Source organism: Myxocyprinus asiaticus, chromosome 14 (assembly GCF_019703515.2).
Source record: "Myxocyprinus asiaticus isolate MX2 ecotype Aquarium Trade chromosome 14, UBuf_Myxa_2, whole genome shotgun sequence".
Taxonomy (NCBI): domain Eukaryota; kingdom Metazoa; phylum Chordata; class Actinopteri; order Cypriniformes; family Catostomidae; genus Myxocyprinus; species Myxocyprinus asiaticus.
In genome coordinates, this window is record NC_059357.1 from 3,419,507 (window position 1) to 3,434,036 (window position 14,530).

Sequence of the window (14,530 nt, forward strand, 5' to 3'; positions counted from 1 at the left end):
TGAACATGCTCAAAACGGTGGAGATGATTGTTGACATTAGGAGGAACCCCACCGACACTGACCCTCTCACCATTCTAAACAGCACTGTGGCAGCAGGGGAGTCATTCAGGTTCCTGGGCACTACCATCTCACAGGACCTGAAGTGGGAGACACACATTGACTCCATTGTGAAAAAGGCCCAGCAGAGGTTGTACTTCCTTCACCAGCTGAGGAAGTTCAACCTGCCACAGGCGCTGCTGATACAGTTTTACTCAGCAGTCATTGAGTCTGTCCTCTGCACTTCAATAACTGTCTGGTTTGGTTCAGCTACGAAATCAGACATCAGAAGACTACAAAGGACAGTTTGGACTGCTGAGAGGATTATTGGTTGCCCCCTGCCCCCCTTCAAGAACTATACACTTCCAGAGTGAGGAAAAAGGCTGGAAAAATCACTCTGGACCCCACTCACCCTGCCCACTACCTTTTTGAACTGTTGCCTTCTGGCCGATGCTTCAGAGCTCTGAGCACCAGAACCGTCAGGCACAGGAACAGTTTTTTCCCTCAGGCTATCCATCTCATGAACAGTTAAAATTGCCCCATTGAGCAATAACTATGTGCAATACACAGTTTAGTCTTTTTTATATTTATCCAACACATCCAACCTCTTCTGCCATTTCATTCCTCTAAAAAAAAAAACAAAAAAAAAAAACATTTGCACTGTACATAACAGATAACAGATTGTATTAGATTTGCACTACCTATGTGTATGTGTGTATGTATGTATGTGTGTGTCTGTACGTATGTGTATAATTATTTTTTATTTTATATTATTATCTGTGTCTTGCTGCTGTTTTTGTATTGTTGTACACTGGAAGCTCCTGTCACAAAGACAAATTCCTTGTATGTGTAAGCATGCGTGGCAATAAAGCTGATTCTGATTCTGATTCTGATTAACGGATAGATTCTTCCAGATATATTAGTTATTAGATATATCTTATATTATATATGGTCTCGATACAACAGACTCACATATTATAAATGGTCTCGATACCATAGGCTCACTTGTCGTGTTTGTGTTACACAAATGAGATTTGAGAGCTACAGTGGACATATCTGATATTTTAGAGCCAAGAGGTTGTTGTGTTGGAAATGACTTGACATTCGGGTAGTGTGTTATCCTCAGTCGTTCAGTGTGCCATACCAAGATTTTGTCTGTAGTCATTTACAAAGTCATTTACATAGCTGGCAAGTGTGTGATGTCTAGTATTTTAAAATCTGTTCAGATCTTAAGTCATATACTGTAATTCAGCCTTTAATAGTAATTGTATGATGTTTTTCTTTATGACAGAATGGAGCTCAGCTGCCTCATTCAGTTTTGTTGAATGAAACTGCTGAATGTTTGCAAGTGTTACTTACAATGAGACACTGAACACACAATTTCTTATAAATGTCATGTGTTTATAAGTGTAGAGATTCATAACTCTAGTATCAATACTTCAGTGTTCACACTGTGTGCTCATAATTGTGAAAGAAAATTGCTCTTGCACTGTAGTAACATTCGATCCAGTTGTGTTGTAATTGTGCCCTCTTGTGTTGTACTTTGAAAGATTTTCTTTACACTGAATAGATTTTGAGAACCTTTGCTACAGTAGTGCTGTGATTTATTGCCTCATTATTGTCATCTCAGTGGCATGTTTTGGTAAAAAACAATGCACCCTTGTTATTTCAGCAAATATGTATTTGATATATTTCAAACACAGAAACAAGCGCAAAACCGAGTAAGACTCACTTTACTGTAAAAATGTGGAGATGCAAATTAAAATTGCCACTAAACAATTCAATAAAACACAAATGAAAGCTTTTCTAATTTACCTGTTAACTCACCCAGTTGTTCCAGTGCAACAGTTGTGTTGGCTGACAAATCTCAAATCTTAAATGTGTTTAAATCTGTTTTTGTGTTGGGTCAGGGCAAGTAGAAATACTGTATAACCTAATTGAATCAGCACAGCACAGACAGTACACAGAAAGTTAAGGCCAGTTGACACACCGCCCCAACAAATGCCAACAGTTGCCAACACTTCAAACACTCAAAAATGTTAAATAAATATAAATATGTTTAAAATGAATGTACACTCACAGGAGTCATATCAGAGATTAGAAAAAAAAAAGTTTTATTTTACACAAGGGTGATCCACCCCACAGGAATGATTTTATAAATAATGGTGAAGTCTTGGATCATGAATATTACTTTATGTATGACATCCTAATGCCAAAATGACAGAATATTAGAAAAATAATAAAACATCATAAAATACAAAGATTGGCAAATACTGCATCAACATTTTCAAAAGTTATGGCTGAAATCAAGTTTCTCATCTGAACAGTTTAACAGACAAATCTGACTCAACTGTACTGAGCTTTAGAGAAAACAGCATGAGACTATTTTTATAATACACAACTTTGAAGCCATTTTTCTCAGTTTCAGTGTAGCGAAATGCATTTTTGACTTTGTCGGACACAACTGTAAACTGATAAATGACTCAAACATCAATAAAGCATTATCTAAGAAATAGTAACTTATTTCACCACACATTCTGCTTTACAAATGCAAAATTGATCTTGACTCTCATCTTGTTTTTCAAGGTGAACTGCTGAGAGATTCATCATGTTATCAGATCAATCAGTTTCACTCATTATCTCTTTGAAACCCCAGTATCTGGTGAAGACAGATTCTGAATTTCATGAATCTCTGCTGTGTTCTGCGTTCAAGAAAAGACATGCATGAGATTAAAAAAATGTCTACATCACTTTATTTTCATACATGTAATAATTAATCTGGAGATAATCAGATACATGGTATATAAACTATACATTACCCCACGGTTATGTCTGTATCTTTGAACAACATTTGCTCCATTGTTTACAGATCTGTAAAAGACAACTGGAATTAAACCACTGTTACAGACTAAATACTGATGTACACCAATTTGTATTATAACTATATTAAAGGTTTGAAAATGTGAACTTACACAGGTTTTCTAGGTTTCCCTATGTAATTAGAGCCATTAGACAGAAAAACAGCACAGAGAGTGAGAGAATTAATATATAGGTTATATATCTACAGTTTAATATATAGATAATATATAAATACTGTTCATGTTAACCTTTTCGAATAAGGTTTCATGTAAATCTACACCTCTCTTAAAATCTACACTTGCATTAAACAGCCTAAAAATGTATTTTCAGCAGTATGTGATGGTAAAACAATTATGAATAACAAACCAGTTCATGAAACAGGAAAATGGAAAAGGTAAAGTACACAAATATCAATCCATTGTTTTGGACAACAAATATTGCAATTGATAAATTGTAAGAAAATTATGACATTTGCTGTAAAACATGCGACAACCTGCACAAATATAATTGTGACAGCTTGCCCTGACATTTATGAAATTGTCCCAGAGTTTAAACTTTTGCTCAACCTTCAATATATAATTTACCCTTGTAGGAATGTATGTCAGTGTAGTTATATTGCATTCACTTATTTACCCAACAGTAACTACAAAAATATAATAATATTGAAATTTTACTTTGAGCGGTAGAATTCACACACAATAAGTGTTCTAATTACTCTATTTAAACATTACTTAAATATAGCCCATGTGACAACTTCCTTATGTGACAACTAGCCCCGGTCTTTTCTACATATCAGTTAAACAACAGCAAAAACATACAAACTAAATCAGACTGTGAAATTCCTTCTGAAATATCTTATTTTCACACCATTAAACCTCCTTCAAAAATATCTTTTTACATTAAAATGTGTAGCATTAATTACTGAAAGGACTGCTTTAATTAATAGAGTATTTCAGTTAATAAACTGTCAATCAATCAGCTTTACAGCAAGTCAGCACACACAAACACAGTCCACGTGTGAGAAATGTGAATCCATTTAAAGTTTTCTAAAAGTAGAGAAACATTGAATGTAAAAATAAAACACATCTTAAAAAATGATTTGAAAGATACTTACAGAAATTGAACATAAACCAATATAAGACAAAAACACATTCAGATGGAAAAACAATGACTCTCAGATCCTTCAATGCACGCTCGCCATGTTCTAGAAATTGCAAAAATGAATGAATTACACAAAGATGAAGGCAATTATAATTTAAAGATAAGGATATTCAGTGCGTTTAAAAAATGGGTAAAACAAGATCAAATATATTAATGCAATATGTTCATGTTTAATGTCTATGTCCAACAATGCAACAAGGTATACTTATATTGTACATTTTCTGTAGACCTCACTGAATGATCAGCACTGTTTCACTATCAGTGATACACTCAAGAGGACTTGTAGAAAAGCACAACATGAATAATTACACTAGAGAGATAAAACACACTGCACTCATTGGTTGCTGAGTAAGTCACTGAATACATTACATTCGCAGACTAAGATCATTCTGTGTAATCAACATAAAAATACTGTATGATATTAAATGTTCACTCACCTGATTTCTGAATCAGTTCTGCTATCAGTGTAACAGAGTTCAACAAAATGAGACCAACTGCTCCAAACATGTACATGAATACATTACAGAGAGACACTGTAACAAAAAATCCACAAAATATCAAATGATAAATATTCATATTATTAGCTTTTATTATTTACCTTTGTATATCTCTCTTTTTATTTCCCCAGCAATACTACAGTTTTCTTTATTGTATAAATGCAATAATTAGGTATTTGTTATTATTAATTATTATTTTTTAAATCTTGTAAATTTTAGATGAATGAAATGAACAATTTAAAGGATTATGTAGTAGTAGTAATCACTAATTACACAGATTTGATCCTTGTTGGCCCATTTCAGTCTGTTGTCTCTGTTCTCCTGCATGTTCAGCCACTGTTAAAACAAAATTGAAATATGAAATTTGAGGAGATATAAAGAAAAGCAGAATATATGGATTTGTCTTCTGGTGGCCCCAAGACACACATCTGTTCTAATAACAATATATTTATTATTCCAGTTCACAGCTTCCTTCACTCATTCAGAGATCTTCTATTATTCTGTTATGGAGGGAATTTGATGTTTGCAACATATTAAATTCTTTGAAAACTATGTACATGATTTTCAACACCTTAGAACTGAAGAAAACACTTGACTAAATTGAGAAATGTCAATATATAAACATTTATATATTTCAGCACAGATTTTACAAGACAGTCTTTTTTGTAAAAATAATTGATTATTATCATTATTCATTTATAATAATCATATTTTCAATGGTTTTATTTTTCATAAAATAATTGTCATTTTTTATGTAGATTGTAAACTTTTTGTAAGTTTGTGGTGTAGCGAAGTATTTTTCAAATGAGTAGTTTGTGCTTTAAATTATGAGAAGCTTGTAGCATAGCAAGTTAAATCTGAAGGTAGCTTCCACTTCACTGCTGTGTACGTATTATATATGGGACACATTACAACAACACTATACGATGAGCACAGCAATATAGTGCACCAGTCGGATTCCGGACAGAAGTAAAAATTACTTTAGTTTTTCCCATAGAGAAACTTTTTTTGAATAGTAACATATAAACCATTCAAGACACACCTGCCATGAGTGTATTCAGTGATATACTGTATCTCCTATAGACTTCCAGTGCATAATAAGTTGAATTTCAGTCTGGTCGTCACACAAGGTTATCAGACACTATAGAAATTCGGCCAAGACTCTAATCCAAGACCTTCTCGCTGTGGCCACTAGGCCACCATCCTGCCCTCCTTGCATGTTCATATATACTTTAAAGAGATAGTTCACCCAAAATGAAAATTCTCTCATCATTTACTCACCCTCATGCCATCCCAGATGTGTATGACTTTCATTCTTCTGCAGAACACAAATGAGGATTTTTAGAAGAATATCTCAGCTCTGTAGGTCCACACAATGCAAGTGAATGGTGACCAGAACTCAGAAGGTCCAAAAAGCACATAAAGGCAGCATAAAAGTAATCTAAAAGACTCCAGTGGTTTAATCCATGTCTTCAGAAGAGATATGATAGATGTGGGTGAGAATCAGATCAATATTTAAGTCCCTTTTTACTCTAAATCTCCACTTTAAGTTTCATTTCACATCTGAAAGTGAAACTAAACAGGCACCACATGTGACTTTCAGATGTAAAAGTGAAAGTTAAAGTGGAGATTTAGAGTATAAAAGGACTTAAATATTGATCTGTTTCTCATCCCACACCTATCATATCGCTTCTGAAGACATGGATTTAACCACTGGAGACGTTTGGATTACTTTTATGTTGCCTTTATGTGATTTTTGGACTTTCTGAGTTCTGGTCACCATTCACTTGCTTTGTATGAGGGTGAGTAAATGATGATTAATGATAACGATAAATGATTAAAATATCTAACTTCTGTTTCATCAGACAAACACTATTTTAAAAGTTGTTTGGACTATCTAATGTAGAGAAAGTTAAGATTAATCAATAAGGTGAACTTTTATGCCATTCAGTTTGATCAATTTAAAATTTTAAACACTGTACAATGTAAAGTTCGGTCTTAAAGGGAGAACTTACAGGCTAATGAGCGTGCTCAGTTTGATAAGTGAGGAAGCCATTTGTGGCAGAATCATTCCCCCTGCTTATTATTGCCAGAAGTGTGCTATCACGGGTCATTTGGCTTGATCATTTGACAAGGAATATTTTCTTATTTAATATAATGTATTTTTATGATATGTAAATATTGTAAAATAATATTTTTGTCAGGATGTTGGATTGCTCTATTGACCTTACTAGTAGACATCATACTGCACAATATCTGCACTGGATTGTCCATTTAATGGATTTTCTGTGGAAACTTTGTTATCGTATGTAAAGTGGAATACTGAGCTTGCCAACTGGAGAATTAATTTGTCTGGCAGCAATACCCATAATCCCTTGCGCTTGAATGTATTTGTGTGTGTTTGGTGAAAGCATGGCGACATACAGTATGTAACTATTGTTGTTTAAAATTAATAAATACTTTAGCTTTATTTCATGTTATTAATGATGTTTTGCTGTAAATGTTAGGTTTTTTTTTGTTGTTTTTTTCATCAGTTTTTAAGTTGACTTAACTTAATGAAGTAGGTGGTGATAATCTACACTGCTTTTTAAACTGATTGGTATTCTGGTGGGGCTGACACATGACCTTCTCTGCTTGGCTAAAGTAAAAAATGCAAGCTTGTTGAACTTGGGTATACGTGCTGAAATCACTTATATTCACCATTTATAAAAATCACCATAAACTGCCTTTTAATGACAACACTGAGCACAATTTTTTGTTTCACAATTTCTCCCTTGGTGTTAAGAAACAGAAAGAAAGTCAAATAACAACACAGGGGTGAGTAAACAATGAACTGTAATTTTCAAAATTTTCATTTTTGGGTGAACTATCCCTTTAAGCATTAGTTAAATTATACCACATCTAAACATGTAAGAAAGACATCTTTCCCATGTGACTCTGTCATTTTGGTTTGAAATTAAAATAACTATATGTACAGTGAAGTGTGATGAAAGGCCACATGGCAACAGTTTATTCAGAATTTAGTGATACATTACCATACACACTGTCTTGATATAATGCCAACATCCACAGAACTTGGAGAAATAAAATGACACATGTCCATCCATAGAAATCTGTGAATTAAAACAAACAGCAGAACTTAATTTTGATTAACACAACATCTTCATCAAATTAATAAAGTAGATAACTAAGTTCTATCATCCAGTAAGTAAAGTGTGTGCAGTAGTTGATCTTGATTTAGTTCATGTTGTTAAGAATGAGGGCTGTCAATCGATTAAAACATTTAATCAAATTCCAAGATGTGCTGATTAATTAATCACAAATAATCACATATATCAATTATTACCGAAAAAGCCCCCAAATAAAGATAATTTAGTATAAAAATTCTTTAAAAACAATTATATGAAATATAAGATGAATATAATTCAGATCATTCAAACTATTTTGTTATGGGAACACACAAAGCATTGATTAGACAGTACAAAATTATAATTGTTTTAATTAAATTAATTTTTTCTTTTATTTCCATCTCATTAATAATGGGCGTATTATTGACCTATACAGCAGTTTATTTTTCAGTTGAGTTGGTCAATCTCTCACAGGACACGCTCCGTTTGCGCTTTTGTAGCTAACAAAAACAGTATGTTTTTTAGCATCTTGCACCCTAAATGTCGCATTTTTATTAAGTTGTGTCAGGTTAACTTCACAAAAACATCTAGACGTTTGGATACTTAGAACTTGAATTGCTCCGATGGTAGAAGAATTCCTCACAGAGAATCTACAGTACGTAACGTCAGGGACAAGATTAATTGTGTTATTTTTCATATTATTTATTGCACTAAATTAACACTTCAAATCTATTAAAATGATCACTGTCCCAGTCCAAGCCTCAAGTGTCCTAATCTCAACCTCACTGAAAACAATATGTGGTCTTTAATAAAAGAAGCTATTTAAATGTCGTAACATGACAAATCTACTATTAAAGAACACAAAACAGAAGAATATTAGAATTATAATTTTTAAATTCATTTTATAATGTTAATTGAAATGTTTTAAACTGTAATAGCAAACCTTTCTCCATTTTCAAACGGCTTAGATGAACAAATAATGCCATTCCGACATCCAGAAGAACTACTGCAAACATCCATCTTCTGGTCAGAACTGTAACTAGAAGAAAAAACACATTGATTAAACTTTCAAAGTCCATTTTGAAATAACTTGTCAATTGTTTATTTGTTGTCAGCACGTACAAATAATAAGAGGCCAAAATATTAAAGTGACAATCAGGTAGAAGATCATAAAGTTAAACTGGAAACTGTCTTTTCAAGAATTCAAGCATTTTAAAATGCTGCTGAGAAATGATTCTCATTACTAAAGACTTCTAGTACCAAAGTTTATTGTATTTCTACTTTTATTCAACAGTATGACATTCAAAATCATTTAAGACACTGAGTCACATTCATTCATACACTGACAGATGTGTAAACATTAACAGATACTGTCATCATTGATACACAGTTACAGTAATGAGAAAAAAATCATTTCATTATGTACTTACTGCTACGGCTTGCATGAAGAAGTATTAAAAACAGGACAAATAGGATTTGGACCAGTGCAACAACTGGAACAGCTATACCAAGAGCTAAAAGAAGAGAATAATGGTCCATTATTTTTCATTAAACACCATCTGATTACTGAAAAGTTCAAAAACATAAACATGTACATAAAAATCTGATTGGCCGGATCTTAATCAAAATAGTAAAATAAGGTACATTTACTTGTTATGGAAGTATGACACATAATTGTTTATTACATTATATATATATTTCACAAAGTTATTATGGATTATTAGTGTCATCACATTAATGAATAATCATGAAAGAATTGCATTTTACTCTCCACTGAGAGTCTCTTACCCTCACTGGAAGTTTCAAATGAAGATATCATATAAAACGATTGCACAGGAACCAAACATAGCAAACTGTAATGTATCATTTTTTGTGCTTTGCTTCTAAAACCTTTAAAAAAAAAAACAATAAAAACACTAACATTAAAGAGGGTACATCACAAAAAGAGTATTTTCTTTGCTCTCTTGATAGAAGAATTTGATGAAGATATACTCTAACAGTCATAATTCAGTTTCCTCTTCAGTCCACTCACACCATTTTTAGAAACTGAGCAACAAAAATGGGCCACTCAGAAATCACTGTAACATGAGTGCATTAACATTTGACCAGCCATGTTTACAAATCAAGAGAATGACAACACTTGATGGATTCTGAACAACAAATATATGATGAACAAACAGTGACGACCCGCAGCTTCAACACCACAGATCGTCCATGACAGAGCCGCATTGCAGCAAACAGGGCAGAGAGAAAGCAGAGATGATGGCAGAACAGTTCAATGCAGCAGTCATCCGCGCACCAGCCCAAACCAACAACAATGTGAAAAACTCCTTTACATTTTCTTTTATATCTCAGCATTTCCAGTTTTATTCATTTTAAAGTAGTTGTAGTTCTAATGTAGCAACTTACATATGAAAAAAAAAAACTGTTTTAAAATTCAAGTTTCACTGTGTAACTTTTAAAGAACATAAGGTAAAGTTTCTAAAGCAATATTAACCACAGACCTTAATTATATTTCCAAAAACACTATTCTGAAAAGTTAAAAACCCATTGGAAATTATATAAAGTTCTATAAATAAACTATTTAATGATAATTATCTCAATAAACAAAATTACATGCACTCTTTTATTTTATTTTATTTGTTAACATTTTCTCAGCTATAATAACTCATGGAAAGCTGGAAACAAATAATACAGAAACTCTTACCTCCACTGAAGATAACGAGACACAAAAGTAACATAATTCCCCCACATAATGCAGAAAATATGCGAGGTCAAAATGCTTAGTATAATGTGCAATCTTCTTCCAGGTATATGCAAAGAGAACTGGCAAAGGAATGTGTTAAAATAAATATTAATATGTATATATATATATATACATACAGGATAAATTACGTACAATACAATTACAGATATGAAGCAACGTTAAAGTGTTTTTAAAAGAAATCTTTGTATACCAGTTTTAAATCTCATTAAATATTGTACAATTTGGACTAATTAAATAGTGCTTTTTCTGTCTGCTTATCCTTCAGAGAGATTACAACTAACATGAATCTATACAAGCAGCTGTTATGCATGCGTATAAAGAAATACAAATCATTAATCATTTTTTATTGTCTGTAAACTACTAAAGAATGTTGCATATTTACAATTCTGGCATCCACAATGTTTTAGTTTCCTAAAATGTGATATATTTCACAATTATAATGAACATGACTAATGCAGTGTAATATTTGATTTACCTACCTGAATAAACAACGATTGTTAAAACAGCAAATTCTCTTCCTATACGTGAAAACCTAATCCATGTTTTAATATCGTCTGTAAACAGAAAATGTTTGATACACCAATTTAAAATAATGAAAAGCTACAGATTGAATAGATTGCCACAATAATAACACAAACACTCTTAAATGTTTGTACTTTATGAAAATATTTAAATGCAATAAAGCTTAACATTTGGCCATCAAATCAAAGCATTTACCAGTCTGCTTTATTAAAAGGAAAATCATTCAAACTAAAACATACCTTGAAGATAATTTAAAAAGGGCAAAGCCCACAGCAACATCACAGGCCTCAAAATATAAAGAGCACAGCATGGGACAGTCTCATTCAGAAATCCTGGAACACATTTTTAAAGATGGGTGTTAGTTATATACAGTATATTATGCTGTGTAAAAGTTCTGAAGAGTCTGTTGAGAGAACATCATTTTTACTTTATTGGAAATTAAAATAAAATTGTTCACTGAAAATCAAAACAAACATAATTGAAAAAACTGAAACTAAAGTGCATTTTATATTTATACTTCAAAACTAAGAAAAGACTATTTATTTTACTTAATGAAATAAAAATGACAATAACAGTTTTTTTATTTTAGTTTTCTAATAAGCAATAGCCTAGGTCATATATTTAACTGGAACAGACAGTCCATAATGCCAATGCACTGAGACTGCTCTTATTACTGCTGTCACCTACTAAAATCTATTTCTAAGTTCATATAATTTGTAAAAAAAAGTTTTCTTAAGAAAAATATATAATATTTATCATGTCAGTTTGAGATGAAACGTCCTGGTTACTTTCGTAACCTCCGTTCCCTGATGGAGGGAACGAGACATTGTGTCGATGTAGTGACACTAGGGGTCACTCTTGGGAGCCCCAAACACCTCTGGTTTTGAAAAAAGGAAAAATTTTGAGTGGAAATACGTCACATGGTCTTACCGAGTCTTGTCGGAAGTATGTCATGTGGAGAAGTCCCATGGTATGTCCTACCCAACGGGGGAGGAGTTCTACAAACACGGTGACCGGGGGAAGATGCAGTTTACTGACAGGGAAAACGATTTAGCGGAAGTTATATCACATGGGGTCACCTATGGGGAACCAGCGCATGTGGAGCACCTACACCAGTACAGGGCTTAGTTAGCACATGTACTGGGCCGGCAGCGAGTTTCTCCACAAACTCGCCTGCCACAGGGCTAAGGAGGAAAATCATCCAGGGATCACAACTTCTGAACACAACTGGGAGTCAAAAGCGCATGTCTTCAACTCATGGGAGGGGAAGGGTGCTATGTGCAAGCGGTACACCCGGCCAGCTGTCCCGGAACTTACCTGCTTGTACCTGACAATACACGGGACAAGACAGGCTCAACTCAGTGATTATAGAACCTCGCAAAGGTGTTGAGTGTTGTCCAGCCCGCTGCTCTGCAGATGTCTGCCAAAGAGGTGCCATTGGTCAGGGCCCAGGAGGCTGCCACACTCCTAGTAAAGTGGGCTCATAGCCCCACAGGGGGTGGCACGTCCTGAGCGTGATATGCCATCAATATGGCATCAATGACCCAATGGGCGATCCTCTGTTTGGAGACAGTGTTCCCTTTCTGCTGTCCACCAAAGCAGACAAAGAGCTGCTCGGAACTTCTAAAGCTCTGCGTGCGATCCAAATAGATGTGTAAAGCACGCACCGGACACAGCAATGCCAAGGCTGGGTCTGCCTCCTCCTGGGGCAGCACTTGTAGGTTCACCACCTGATCCCTGAACGGGGTCGTGGGAACCTTGGGCACATAGCCCGGTCGGGGTCTCAGGATCACGTGAGAGTAGCCCGGACCGAACTCCAGGCATGTTTTGCTGAAAGAGAACGCCTGTAGGTCCCCTACCCTCTTGATGGAAGTGAGCGCAGTCAGGAGGGCAGTCTTCAAAGAGAGTGCCTTAAGCTCAACTGACTCTAGGGGCTCGAAGGGAGGTCCCCGTAGACCCCAAAGGACTACAGAGAGGTCCCACGAGGGGATGAGGCACGGTCTGGAGGGATTCAACCTCCTAGCGCCTCTCAGGGACCTGATGATCAAGTCGTTCTTCCCCAAATACTTACCATGTACTGTATCGTGATGTGCTGAAGTGGCAGCTACATACACCTTCAAGGTGGAGGGGGACAGCCGCCTCTCCAGCCTCTCCTGCAGGAAGGAAAGTACCGATCCGACTGCGCATCTCTGGGGGTCTTTGCTTTGGGAAGAACACCACTTAGCGAACAGAAGCCACTTCAAGGCATACAGACGCCTCATAGAGGGAGCCCTAGCCTGAGTGATCGTGTCTACCACCGTAGGTGCAAGGACCAGATTGGAGATTCTAGAGGTCTGGTCGCAGGTGCCAGATGGTGCCCCGTCCCCGAGAAAGAAGGTCCTTCTTTCCTTGGGAATTCGCCAGGAGGGGGCAGTCGCGAGGAGCGTGAGGTCCGAGAACCACGTCTGGGTGGGCCAGTAGGGTGCTACCAGGACGACCTGCTCCCTGTCCTCCCTGACCTTGCACAGGGTCTGTGCAAGTAGGCTCACTGGGGAAAATGCGTATTTGTGTAGTCCTGGAGGCCAGCTGTGTGCTAGCGCATCTGTACCGAGGGGTGCCTCGGTCAGGGCGTACCAAAGCGGGCAGTGGAAGGATTCCCGGGAAGCAAACAGGTCTACCTGTGCTCGACCAGATCGACTCCAAATCAGCTGGACCACCTGGAGGTGGAGTCTCCACTCTCCCCTAAGCATAACCTGTCATGACAGCACTCCCGCAGCAGTGTTGTCCAAGAGCCGGAGACTGCATGCCGCGTATGACGCCCCAGCCCACCTTGGAGGCCTGAATTGCATAGCCAAGTCGGACGGTCTGGGTCAGCCATCGCTACAGGTGGGGAACCACAAGCCACACGTCCAAGCTCCGGGCGAGGGGGACCAAGGGGACAATCTCGTCGGACGTATCGGTGGGTGGGGCCTCGCAGCGGGCTTGAGCCCTGTGGCCGTGCTGAGTCCCGGGACATCGAAGCACTTACCTGGCTCCTGATACCCACCATAGGATCGACCGTGGAGGGGGGAGGAGGAATATTGTCCCTGCAGTCCGTCGGAACCAACCTGGTGTGGCCGTGTTTGTGCCGCCCCTGGAGTGCCATACCTGCCATAAAGGAACGTTGGCCGGTGGTCGTGATAACGATGGCTATGAGCACCAGATATGTGACCAAAGGAATGAGGAAACCGCTCCGCATGTGGCGAATCAACAAAAAGGCAAAGGATTCTCCTCCCGGCCCTCCACTGAGGGATGGAGCGGTCTGCTTACCATCTCTAGGCCTGCAGCAGGTCTCCACGTGCCTGGGTTGCCCGTCTCAGGGGCGCTTTGAAGCCTTCCTCGGTTTCTTGGCGGCCGGCCGTGAGACGGGTGGCGTCTGCTTCCTGCGAGTGGCTCCATGCCGGGGGCGGGCCACAGGGGCGGGCTGCGGCGGAGCCGGTGTTGTTGCGGCAGGAGGACGCCCTTGGTGACAGGCAGACGAGGTGCGAGGTCTTGAACCGCGCCGATGCAGGATGTGCTGAATAGCCTCCGTCTGCTGTTTC

At 37.1% G+C, this 14,530-nt stretch overlaps 1 protein-coding gene across 4 annotated transcripts in view; it reads right to left on the minus strand.

Annotated features, from left to right (window-relative positions):
* Positions 1–2,129: 2,129 nt before the first annotated feature.
* The window catches only part of LOC127451996 (junctional adhesion molecule-like), a 29,281-nt gene continuing 16,880 nt past the window's right edge, over positions 2,130–14,530 (minus strand). The window contains exons 1-11 of one of the 4 annotated variants that reach the window (XM_051717109.1): positions 10,389–10,502; positions 9,470–9,571; positions 9,112–9,195; positions 8,625–8,714; positions 7,589–7,666; positions 4,827–4,889; positions 4,494–4,589; positions 4,010–4,099; positions 3,009–3,027; positions 2,856–2,907; positions 2,130–2,738 (exon numbers count right to left, since the gene is read on the minus strand). In XM_051717109.1, the coding sequence (XP_051573069.1) occupies positions 2,673–2,738; positions 2,856–2,907; positions 3,009–3,027; positions 4,010–4,099; positions 4,494–4,589; positions 4,827–4,889; positions 7,589–7,666; positions 8,625–8,714; positions 9,112–9,195; positions 9,470–9,571; positions 10,389–10,422 (774 nt within the window). In that variant the 5' untranslated portion in view covers positions 10,423–10,502 and the 3' untranslated portion in view covers positions 2,130–2,672. Of the gene's footprint in view, positions 2,739–2,855; positions 2,908–3,008; positions 3,028–4,009; positions 4,100–4,493; positions 4,590–4,826; positions 4,890–7,588; positions 7,667–8,624; positions 8,721–9,111; positions 9,196–9,469; positions 10,508–10,927; positions 11,003–11,209; positions 11,303–14,530 lie in introns of those variants that run through there. The other 3 variants (XM_051717108.1, XM_051717107.1, XM_051717106.1) reach the window with 3 other exon arrangements.